The sequence below is a fragment of the Carcharhinus amblyrhynchos genome, chromosome 1 (assembly GCF_965287045.1).
Source record: "Carcharhinus amblyrhynchos chromosome 1, sCarAmb.v2.hapA, whole genome shotgun sequence".
NCBI classification, from domain to species: Eukaryota; Metazoa; Chordata; class Chondrichthyes; order Carcharhiniformes; family Carcharhinidae; genus Carcharhinus; species Carcharhinus amblyrhynchos.
Window position 1 is genome coordinate 40,900,611 of NC_137324.1, and position 12,855 is coordinate 40,913,465.

At 41.6% G+C, this 12,855-nt stretch overlaps 1 protein-coding gene across 4 annotated transcripts in view; it reads left to right on the plus strand.

The window, feature by feature from the left end:
- Positions 1-12,855, plus strand: part of kiaa1328 (KIAA1328 ortholog) — a 192,778-nt gene that overhangs the window by 136,327 nt on the left and 43,596 nt on the right. Inside the window, exon 11 of one of the 4 annotated variants that reach the window (XM_080214671.1) lies at positions 271-424. The exons of the other annotated variants lie outside the window; for them this stretch is intronic. Coding sequence (XP_080070797.1) covers positions 271-415 — 145 coding nt within the window. The 3' untranslated portion in view covers positions 416-424. The remainder of the gene's footprint in view (positions 1-270; positions 425-12,855) is intronic. 4 annotated transcript variants of the gene reach the window in all.

Here is a 12,855-nt window from a genome sequence, read left to right on the forward strand (position 1 = left end):
AAGGGCTTGTTTGTGCTGTAGTGTTCTATATTAAGTTCTATGATATAGATAAGGAAAGATAGGGAAGATTCAAGTGGAGCATAAATACCAGCATGGACTGATGGGGTGAATTGCCTGTTTCTATGCTGCTATGTAACGTAATATTGGTAGCTTAAAATGAACAGTTGGCATCAAAAACCACGTACGTATTATAATTTTATCATCTTATAAAGATTGCTTTGACAGTTTAAGCCCATTGAATTTAAACAAATGTATTTTAATCAAAAACAGAAAATTCTGGAAAATCTCAGCAAGTCTGACAGCATTAGTGGAAAGAGAAGATAGGGTCAGCCTGACTCGAAATGGCCTCCACTCTCCTGATGAAGGGGCAGCACTCCGAAAGCTCGTGCTAACAAATAAACCTGTTGGTCTTTAACCTGGTGTTGTGAGTCTTCTTACTTCACTAATGCTGTTAGACCTGCTAAAATTTTCCAACATATTCTGTTTTTGTTTCAGATTCCAGCATCTGCAGTATTTTGCCTTTATCTTTGATTTTAATGCTTTAATATCGTTGAGATCATGTTTAACTATTCTGGCATTGCAATTTATAAATGGGTTTGTACTATTTAATAAAATTAACTTGTTTCATATTTTATAATACTGGGCTGGGGTTGAAATTGGCAATTGGGCTTTACTGCTTTGTTAAACCAGTGTGTACATGAAGTCCATCAGTTGCCTTCACAGCAGCAAAATGAATTCTATGATGACTAAAATATAATAGTTTTCAAAGTTTTTTTCACAATAATCTGTGGCACAAATTCAAAACATTTTCTCCAACGGAAAATCTGATGTTATTAATGAGTTTTTTTTTCAGACCAATGTTTACTGTTGGGCAAAAGTAATATTACTAGATTTTTACAACTAAGTCGTGATTCATGCAACAAAATCTCTCCCTCTCAATGCGTGAGAGAATTCTTTAAATAGAACCAGGTTTATAAGCGCATGCCATACAGTTCTGATAAAATGACCTTTCTTATGCACTATATTGCACCGCGATGCCATCTCTCTTCAGTTTTCCACCTCTTGTCAACATTAGTCATGTTGATATTGCTCTTGAACCATGAAAGAGAGTTGGGGGGAGGGGTGACAGGGGGAGGTGAATAGAAACCATGCATTGCAGCATCTGCTGGTAGCTTGTGGGCATGGAGAATTCGTTAGTTCCAGTACTATGTCCACTCGTCGTTTGGATGAATATAATTTGAATTTATGCCAAATCCTGGCTTTAAAATTTGCATTAATTACCTTTTCTCCTGGCTGTAAGATTTGTCTTTCCCACTCAGCCATTGCTTAACCCTGAGTAAATTCTTGTCAAGTGTTCCAAGGAGAATCCAAAAAGCACTGACTTGAAACATTGGAGTAGCGATTAAACTCCAAAGTGATTAAAGTGGTGACGTGTAATATTTTTCAGGTTGACAGGTACTCCGAGTCAATTCACTAATCAGCTTCCAATCATTATTATCCACGAGTTATATCGAGACTCTAAAGAAAATGTGTTACTGTAGAACTGCTGAATTGGCCCACGTACTTGCTTGTTTCAGAAATATTAAGAAAAAGAAACTCCCAACAGGTGATCCTGTTCTCAGTGTGAACTGAAGAAAAGCCAATTGGACCAGAACCAAAGCAGGGAATAGTAATTGATTATGGACCTTCTGTATTGAACATCGCTATACCCATGACACTGGATGCTAGCTTATTAATGTGTGTATATAAAGAATTTAATTGCCTAATTAGAATGTTCTACAACAGAATACTGATTGTTGTTTGCATTGTACTAACTGAGCCAATCAGATTAAAGTTAACTGCGCACTGTTGGGTACTTTGGCTTCCTCTGAAAGAAAGGTCTCACATTTATATAGGATCTTGTTGCAAACATTTGCTAGAATCTTACCAGCTATCACAAAACAGCGAGATTTCTCTCTGGTTGTCACACAAATTTTTTGACCTTTTCCTTTATACAGATGAACACTTGTGGCATCCTTGAAAACTGAAGAAATGGTTTGTTAATCCCACATTCTGTGATATAATTGTGCCAGTTTGATTGTGAGCTAGGGTACCCCAGATTTGTAATCCTTGGATCCTCTTTGGAATAGAGCTTTCTTGTCGGTCTTTACAAGAGAGGTGTTTTCTATCCAACTGGGACAGTCTGAAAGATTGTCAATAGCTACCCCATTTACAGTGGATGGGCCGTTAAACATGCTCCAAGGTGCTCAGCACAGCAGACTTTGATAACTACTATCTGTCAGGACAGATTCTTCATCAGTACTGAGAACAGTGACTATCTGTAGAGGGTCAGTCATAAAGTCTTCAGGGCTTTATCAACATTTCTTATGTTGTGCTGATCAACATTTACTTGAAGATTTATGGCTTGTTCAACCCACCATGCATCTTTCTTAGACCTGACACAACTAATTTTCAGGATAACTTTGCTCTCCTGGAGTGTTTTCTTAGCAAAGGCTGTACTATTGTTACCCAGTCTTGCAGCATATGCTGCATTTGTCTCAAGTTGTTCTTCCATCAAGCTGTTTCTTTTCTGTATTCCCAAGTCATCATTGGCAGCCCCAGGACTGTTGATTTGAAGGTTAGCAATGTCACTTTGATATCTTCACATGGGTTTCCTTTGGAGGACAGCTGTTCCTCAAGTCTGAGCCTTAGTTGTTCACAGTGCTGTGAAGATGCCAGTTTCTGCACACCTAGCTTTCTTGGAGGCCTTATGCATTTTGGTCTTCTTTATGGTGAGATACTCAATTTCATCTTCAGAGTTCAGCATCTTGTGGTCTGTAGAACAATGGTTCCCAACCAGTGCACTGCAAAAAAAATCCAAATGATTCAAGATTCATGTAATTAAACTAAAACTTAATTTTCAGCTCCATGGTTGGCATCTCCAATTCTGGATGAATCTTGGGCCTCCCACGCATGCGCCGGCTGGGAAGGTGCAGCATGTGCGTGGTATGCGTTTTTTCGTCAGGCCATGCATAATACCAATGGGACTTGGAGCTGAATACAAAAGCACCATGCGCATGGGAGAAGTGGAAGAGATGGAGATGTTTAAAAAAACACAAGTGAAAGGACAGAGAGAAGTTTAAAAACGAAGTTCCTAGTAAGGGAAGAAGGCAGAGAAAATAGGAGAGCTGCCTCAACATGTTTTTGTAGAATAGAGGTGTGCATTAAATTTAAAAGGTTGGCAACCACTGCTGTAGAGCACTCAACTCCCCTTAACTCTGGTACTTATACTTCATGTTGCTTTGCTGGGTAATGATAAAGTCAAGTTGATGTTATTGTTTAGATCTTAGGTGCAACTAAGTGTTTTTGTATGTTGCTGTCTGTTAAGATAGTGCTGGTGATTGACATATTCTGATGTCTGCAAAAACTTGAGGAGCATGTCATACTGTTATATTTCCCTACATCTGATTCCCCAGGACACCATCCCAAGCCTGATAGTCCACGCTTATCTTTGCATTGAAGGTCCCATTGCAATGAGCTTGTCCCTTGTAGAGAATTTGCGATCATCTCGGTCCATGTCCTCATGGAATTTGCATGTGATATCCTCAGGACAAGTCATTGTTTTGGCGTATGCACTGATTCAGCAGATACTCTTTGAAGCATCAGGCTTAGAGTGCAATATTTTAATTAAGTAATATGTACTGTGAATGACTTGCTTCTTCCACTTTTCCCCCAAATGTGCACATTTGCATTCTTTGTTGAGACAATCTTGATTTAAAAACGAAAAGAACATAACACTGTTATTTGCAGGCATTTGTTTTATTTATTAGAAGATCTAAACAGCAATATATCACTTCACACACTGACACTGTGAATATGAATAATGTATTAGGATGGTAGTTACAATGTAATTTGTAGAAGATTATGACAGAATGCTAAATGCATTCTGATTATTGCACTTATTGATTCAGAGAAATGCATTAAAGGTCTGTATTTGTGACCATGCAAAATTAATATTACTTAGCCTCATCATATTTAAGGTCCCTTGGAAGTACAGATTAACAATCCGTCAGACTGCACTTGCAACAATGAAATATAGTTGAAAAGGAATAGATTAGTCCATCATCATTTCTCAAATACATTTCTAGCTTAACAGTTGTATTGTATATCACTAATCGACACTGTAATTTTAGATCTGCTATGATGTTCTGGAATGCAAGAGAAAAGGCTGTTTGGCTTATCAAGCTAATCACCCCAGCAGGTAGTTTATTGAATTCCAAACTTTAGCTCACCTGGTTAATTTCATCTGCAAAAGTTCTGCAGAGATTCTTTTTAAGTACAAGACTTATATGACCCTCAATGCCATGTTTAATCAAATATTTTCTTAGCTATTTTCATAGGTGTAGTTGAAAGTTTGCGGGAAGGCAATGGCCTAGTGATATTATCACTAGACTATTAATCCAGAAACTCAGCTAATGATCTGGGGATCCAGGTTTGAATCCCGCCACGGCTTTCATGGTGGAATTTGAATTCGGTAAAAAAAATCTGGAATTAAGATTCTACTGATGACCATGCAACACTGTTAATTGTCGGAAAAACTCATGTGGTTCACAAATGCCCTCTAGGGAAGGAAATCTATCATTCTTATCTGGTCTGGCCACAGCAATGTGGTTGACTCTCAACTGCCCTCAGGCAACTAGGAATGGGTAATAAATGTTGGCCAGCCAGTGACGTCCATGTCCACGCATGAATTTAAAAAAAAAAGCTGCAGCGGGTGGGAGTGTTTCTTTCATTCTTGGGATATGTGTGTCATCTGCAAGGCTGGTATTTATAGTTCGTCTCCAGTTGCCCTGAAAATGTGGTGATTGACTGTTGAATGCAAAACAACAGTCTTAGTAATGAATGTAGCCTTTTTTCATTAAGTCACAAGATGCAGTTTGTAGCTGCAACACAAGCTTTTTTTAATTGTCCTGAGAAGGTTGTTGTGAGTCACCTTCCTGAACTACTACAATTTGTGCGGTGAAGGTACTCCGACAGTGCTGATAGGACGTTGTAGAATTTTGATCTGGTGATGACCAAGTGTTCAATGATGTAGTTTGGAGGCAGGATCATATATGACTCAGATGGAAACGTGGAGACGTAGTGTTCCATTGTACCTGCTGCCTGTGACCTTGGGGGTTGAGGTCATGGATTTGGGAGTTGTTGCAGTGATGTTAAGTTGAGATCCCATGTATTTTCACTGATTGTATAGCACTATTTTGAAGAAGAACTGGGAAGTTACCCCCAATATTCTGGCCAATATTTATCCCTCAGTTAACATTGCAAAAATGGAAAATCTGGTCATTATCACATTGCTGTTTGTGGAATCTTGCTGTGTGCAATTTGATTGCTCTGGTTCTTACACCACACTATTGAATACATTTGAAAGTACTTAATTTGAACATAAGAACATAAGAAATAGAAGCAGGAGTAGGCCATCTGGCCCTTGGAGCCTGCCCTGCCATTCAATAAGATCATGGCTGATCTGTCGTGGCTCAGTTCCACATTCCCGCCCTCTCCCCATAACCCTTAATCCCCTCTCTTATCAAAAACCCATCAACCCGCGTCTTAAAAATATTTAGCGAGGTGGCCTCCGCCACTTCAACGGGCAGAGAATTCCAGAGATTCACCACCCTTTGAGTGAAGAAGTTCCTCCTCAACTCTGTTCTAAACTGCCCCCCCTTTATCTTGAGGCTGTGCCCCCTAGTCCTACTGTCCTTTCTGAGTGGGAAGAGCCTCTCCACCTCTATCCTATCCATCCCATTCTTCATCTTATACGTCTCAATGAGATCTCCCCTCATTCTTCTAAACTCTAACGAGTACAAGCCTAGTTTATTCAGCCTCTCCTCATAGCTCAACCCCCTCAACTCCGGCATCAGCCTAGTAAACCTCCTCTGCACTCCCTCCAAGGCCAAAATATCCTTGCGTAAGTACGGCGCCAAAAACTGCACACAGTACTCCGGCTGCGGCCTCACCAATGCCCTATATAGCCGCATCAAGACCTCCCTACTTTTATATTCAATCCCCCCTCGCTATGAAGGCCAGCATCCCATTCGCCTTCCTGACCACCTGCTGTACCTGCAAGCTGGGTTTTTGCAACTCATGCACAAGGACCCCGAGGTCCCTCTGCACCGTCGCCTGCTGCAGTTTTTCTCCACGTAACTAATAATCCTTCCTACCATTATTCCTACCAAAGTGGACCACCTCGCACTTGCCAACATTAAATTCCATTTGCCAGTTCCTGGCCCATTCGCCCAGCCCAGCCTATTAATTTGCTGTAAAGTGCTTTGAATGAGATCCATTTGCCCCTCCACCCCATTTAAATTCCTATTTGCCAAGTAGCATGTGACCTTTTTATATTTGTCTATGTCCAAATTAATTTGGCAACTACATGATAGTTCTTAGTTTACAGCACAGTACAGGCCCTTCGGCCTCAATGTTGTGCTGAGCTATGTCCAAACCCAAGATCAAGCTATCCCACTCCCTATCATTCTGGTGTGCTCCATGTGCCTATCCAATAATCGCTTGAAAGTTCCTAAAGTGTCCAACTCCACTATCACAGCAGGCAGTGCGTTCCATACCCCAACCACTCTCTGAGTAAAAAATCTACCTCGGACATCCCTCCTATATCTCCCCCCATGAACCTTATAGTTATGCCCCCTAGTAACAGCTATGTCCACCAGAGGAAATAGTCTCTGCATGTCCACTCTATCTATCCCCCTCATCATCTTATAAACCTCTATTACGTCGCTGCTCATCCTCCTCCGCTGTAAAGAGAAAAGCCCCAGCTCCCTCACCTTTCCTCATAAGACCTACCCTCCAAACCAGGCAGTACCCTAGTAAATCTCCTCTGCACTCTCTCCAATGCTTCCACATCCTTCTTATAGTGAGGCGACCAGAACGGCACACAATATTCCGAATGTGGTCTCACCAAGGTCATGTATAGTTGCAGCATAACCCCACAGCTCTTAAACTCAAACCCCCTGTTAATAAACGCTAACACGCTATAAGCCTTCTTCACGGCTCTATCCACTTGAGTGGCAACCTTCAGAGATCTGTGGATATGAGCCCCAAGATTTCTCTGTTCCTCCACATTCTTTAGAACCTTGCCGTTGACCCTGTAATCTGCATTCAAGTTTGTCCTACCAAAATGAATCACCTCACACTTATCAGGGTTAAACTCCATATGCCACTTTTTGGCCCAGCTCTGCATCCTATCAATGTCTCTTTGCAGCCTACAACAGCCCTCCACCTTATCCGCTACTCCACCAGTTTTGGTGTCATCAGTAAATTTACTAACCCACCCTTCAGCCCCTCTTCCAAGTCATTGATAAAAATCACAAATAGCAGAGGATGCAGCACTGATCCCTGTGGTACACCGCTGATAACTGGCCTCCAGTCTGAAAATTTTCTCTCCACCACCACCCTCTGTCTTCTATGATACAGCCAGTTACTTATCCAATCGGCCAAATTTCCTTCTATTCCGTACCTCCTTACTTTCTTCATGAGCCTACCATGGGGAACCTTATCAAATGCCTTACTAAAATCCATGTATATGACATCAACTGCTCTACGTTCATCTACACACTTAGTTACCTCCTCAAAGAATTCAATCAAATTTGTGAGGCAGGACTTACCCCTTATGACACCGTGCTGACTATCCCGGATTAAGCTGCATCTTTCCAAATGGTCATAAATCCTATCTCTCAGGACCCTTTCCATTAACTTACCGACCACTGAAGTAAGACTAACTGTCCTATAATTACCAGGGTCATTCCTATTTCCTTTCTTGAAGAGAGGAACAACATTTGCCACTCTCCAGTCCTCTGGCACAATCCCCGTGGACAGTGAGGAACTAAGGATCAAAGCTAAAGGCTCTGCAATCTCATCCCTTGCCTCCCAAAATATCCTAGGATGTATCCCAATTGGCCCAGGGGACTTATTGAACCTCAGGTTTTTCAAAATTGCCAATATATCTTCCCTCAGAACATCTACCTCCTCCATCCTATCAGCCTGTATCATGCACTCATTCTCAAAAACATGGCCCCTTTCCTTAGAGAACACTGAAGAAAAGTATTCATTCAATGCCTCACCTATCTCTTCTGACTCCATGCACAAGTTCCCACTACTATCGTTGACTGGCCCTAACCTCACCCTGGCCATTCTTTTATTTCTCCAACCCGCCAAGGACTTCTCACGCCTCCTCCTAGCTCCCCTAAGTCCTTTCTTTAACTTATTCCTAGCTATCTTGTAACCCTCAAGTGACTCAACTGAACCTTGCTTTTTCATCCTTACATAAGCTTCCTTTTTCCTCTTGAAAAGACATTCAACCTCCTTTGTGAACCATGGTTCCCTCACTTGGCCATTTCCTTCCTGCCTGCCAGGGACATACCTGTCAAGGGCACGCAGTATTTGTTCCTTGAAAAAGCTCCACTTTTCATTTGTGCCCGTTCCTGACAGTTTCTGTTCCCATCTTATGCTCCCTAATTCTTGCCTAATCGCATCATAATTATCCCTGCCCCAGTTATAAACCTTGCCCTGCCGTGTGATCCTATCCCTCTCCATTGCAATAATGAAGGACACCGAATTGTGGTCACTATCTCCAAAGTGCTGTCCCACAAACAACATAACACTTGGCCTGGTTCATTACCCAGTACCAAGTCCAATATGGCCCCACCTCTTGTCGGCTTTTCCACATACTATGTCAGGAAACCCTCCCGCACACACTGTACAAAAAGTGTCCCATCCAAACTATTCAATCTATAAAGGTTCCGATCAATATTTGCAAAGTTAAAGTCACCCATGACAACTAACCTGTGACCGCCGTACCTATCCATAATCTGCTTTGCCATTTCCTCTTCCAAATCTCTATTACTATTTGGGGGCTGATAGAAAACTCCTAACAACGTGACCGATCCTTTCCTATTTCTAACTTCAGCCCATATTACCTCAGTAGGCAGATAGCCCTCGACAGCCGTTAAACTATCCTTGATTAACAATGCTACTCCTCCAACTCTTTTACCGTTTTCCCTACTATTACTGAAAAATCTATACCCCGGAACTGCCAACAACCATTCCTGTCCCTGTTCTAACCATATCTCCGTATTGGCCACAGCAACATAGTCCCAAGTACCAATCCACGCTCCAAGTTCACCTACCTTATTCTTAATGCTCCTTGCATTGAAGTAGATACACTTCAACCCACCATCCTGACTGCCTGTACACTCCTATGACCTTGATACCTTCCTCAGTACCTCACGACCCTCAATACTGGCTTTTGGACTATAGCTCATTTTCCCATCCCCCTGACAAATTAGTTTAAACCACCCCCCCCATCCCCGAAGAGCCATAGCAAATTTCCCTCCCGGTTATTGATGTCACCTTCTAATTTATTGCAGCCCTCCTCAGTACTGGCTATTGTCCCTCCCATCCCAATTTGCTGTCATCCAGAAATTTAGAAATTATTTCTCCAAAATCTTTGATCATCAATATAGGTTGACATTGTGAGCAACAATGGGCCCAGCACTGATCCTTGTGGAACCCCACTTTCACGGAGCTCATTTCTGATTATTCTTGTGTCACCTTGCGCCTTCAATATTAAAATCTCTTGTGCAAAACACGTAGCAGTATTTAAAATGGAGTTCACCTAAAATTGAGCATCAGGCTTTGTGGTTTCTGTGCAAGTTTCTAATTTAAAAAGCAATGTTCGAAATGCATTATTGTATTACAAACCATTTAAGTCCAACATGCAACATTTTTTGAATTTGAATTCATTTTTGAGGTGTGGCCATCCCTCGTAAGGTTGATGCTTATTGAAAATTCCTTGTTTGCCAGAGAAAGAGGGTTACCTACTTGACCCACTGCAGTCTATGATGAACCTACTCCCACAATGTTGTATGTATTTCTTTGTAGGTGTTTGATGTAACATGCATGACATGGTAACCTAGTTAGGGGGAGGAGTTAAGAGGCGATCATGCATGTGTAGAATTAGAGCCACTTATTGGTCAAAATGAGTAAGGCTGGCAGATTTTCTTCCCTAAAGGAATTAGTGAACTCAGTTTTTTTGGCAACATGACAGCGTCATGGTCGCTTTTATTGATCACAGCTTTTTGGTTCCAGAATTTTTTACTGAAACCGTATTCTCAAACTTAACCTGATCTGTTATATTTATGTTTCTATCTTGTCCCTGAACATTATTTTCTCCTGCCCCTTGCTTAGCAACAGCTTTTGCAAGTATCATTACTTGTCCTTGAAATATATTTAACTTATTCACAATTATTTTCATATTTTAATATCTAATTGGGCCAACAAACTATTCCGTATAAATTTTTCCTACCTGAATAATGACCCATTATCTCAAGTTAATTTTTCTACAGCATATTGTTTTACTATCCACTCGTTAACGTTATTATCTTTTTCATTCTTTCCACTCCACCAACAACACTGAAAGCAACCCAGGTATAACACTTTTCCACACCTTAACTTCGTGTTATTTTAATTTTACAGGCCTTCCTTCCATAATATAATTTTTCTCCATATATACTATATATATAATCGATCTTGTTTCAACTTGTTCTTCAAAATAGTGCACTAGTGAGATCTTTTGCATCCATGTTTAGTTTTGGGAAGATTAAAGTTTAACTGTAGAAAATGGAATAAATGCAACTAAAGCAGCTTGGAGTCCATTACACTTGAATTGTTAACTGAAGAGGTTAATAGCTAGAAAGGTAAGAATTTAAAAGAACAGGTGAGTTTACTTAGCTGTATGTTGCAGTTGGGACCTCGTGCTTTGCAGTTCAACAAAAAGTTTGGGAATTGATTGCATCAAAAAGGCCACAGTACAGAATACAGAAACTGTGGAGAACTCAGTGAATGGGTCCAGTAAGACTCAGAGAAGAGACTCAGACTGAGCCAGACCAGGTGCTAGACTTGGAAGTTGGTGTGCATTTTGGTGATAGTGACCACAGTTCGGTTACGTTCACCTTAGTGATGGAAAGGGATAGGCATGAACCTCGGGCCAGTAGTTTTAGCTGGGGGAAGGGTAATTATGAGGCCATTAGGAGAGAATTAGGAAGCATAGGTTGGACTAGGAGATTACAGGGACTGGGAATGTCCGAAATGTGGAGTTTTTTCAAGGAGCAGCTACTGCGAGTCCGTGATAGGTATGTAGTGTTCTATATTAAGTTCTATGATATAGATAAGGAAAGATAGGGAAGATTCAAGTGGAGCATAAATACCAGCATGGACTGATGGGGTGAATTGCCTGTTTCTATGCTGCTATGTAATGTAATATTGGTAGCTTAAAATGAACAGTTGGCAACCCTGTCAGGCAAGGAGGAATTGGTAGGGCAAGGGAACCGTGGTGCACTAAAAAAGTTGATTCGTTGGTTAAAAAGAAAAAGGAGGCTTATGTTCGGATGAGACTTGAGGGCTCGGGTAGTGCACTAGAAAACTTTAGATTGGCTAGGAGGGAGTTGAAGAGTGAGTTAAGAAGGGCTAAAAGAGGACATGAGAAGACTTTGGCTGATAGGATTAAGGAGAATCCTAAGGCGTTCTATAGGTATGTCAAGAACAGAAGGTTGGTTAGGACAAGATTAGGGCCAGTTATAGACAGCAGAGGGAAGTTATGTGTGGAACCGGAAGAGATTGGAGAGGCATTGAACCAATATTTCTCTTCGGTGTTCACGCAGGGGGACAAGAATATAGCTGAGGAGGACACTGGGTTGCAGGGGAGTAGAATAGACAGTATTACAGTTGATAAGGAGGATGTGCTGGATATTCTTGAGGGATTGAAAATAAATAAGTCCCCTGGTCCGGATGGGATTTACCCTAGGATTCTCTGGGAGGCAAGAGAAGTGATTGCAGAGCCTCTGGCTCTGATCTTCAGGTCGTCGTTGGCCTCTGGTATAGTACCGGAAGATTGGAGGTTAGCGAATGTTGTCCCATTGTTTAAGAAGGGGAACAGAGACTTCCCCGGGAATTATAGACCGGTGAGTCTCACTTCTGTTGTGGGCAAGGTTTTAGAAAAAATTATTAGGGATAGGATTTATAGTTATTTGGAGAGTAATGAATTGATTGGAGATAGTCAGCATGGTTTTGTAGCGGGTAGGTCGTGCCTTACTAACCTTATTGAGTTTTTTGAGAAAGTGACCAAAGAGGTGGATGGGGGTAAGGCAGTTGACGTGGTATATATGGATTTTAGTAAGGCGTTTGATAAGGTTCACCATGGTAGGCTTCTGCAGAAAATGCAGATGTATGGGATTGAGGGTAATCTAGGAAATTGGATCAGGAATTGGCTAGCAGATAGGAGACAGAGGGTGGTGGTTGATGGTAAATATTCGTCATGGAGTTCGGTTACGAGTGGTGGGCCTCAGGGATCTGTTTTGGGGCCACTGCTGTTTGTAATTTTTATTAATGATCTGGATGAGGGTATAGTTGGGTGGATTAGTAAATTTGCTGATGACACCAAAGTCGCAGGTGTGGTAGATTGTGAGGAAGGGTGTCATAGTTTGCAGGAAGACTTGGACAGGTTGCAGAGCTGGGCCGAGAGGTGGCGGATGGAGTTTAATGCGGAGAAGTGTGAGGTAATTCACTTTGGTAGGAATAACAGATGTGTTGAGTATAGGGCTAACGGGAGGACTTTGAATAGTGTGGGTGAACAGAGGGATCTAGGTGTATGTGTACATAGATCCCTGAAAGTTGGGAATCAAGTAGATAGGGTTGTTAAGAAGGCATACGGTGTCTTGGCGTTTATTGGTAGGGGGATTGAATTTAGGAGTCGCAGCGTCATGTTGCAACTGTACACAACTCTGGTGCGGCCGCACTTGGAGTACTGTG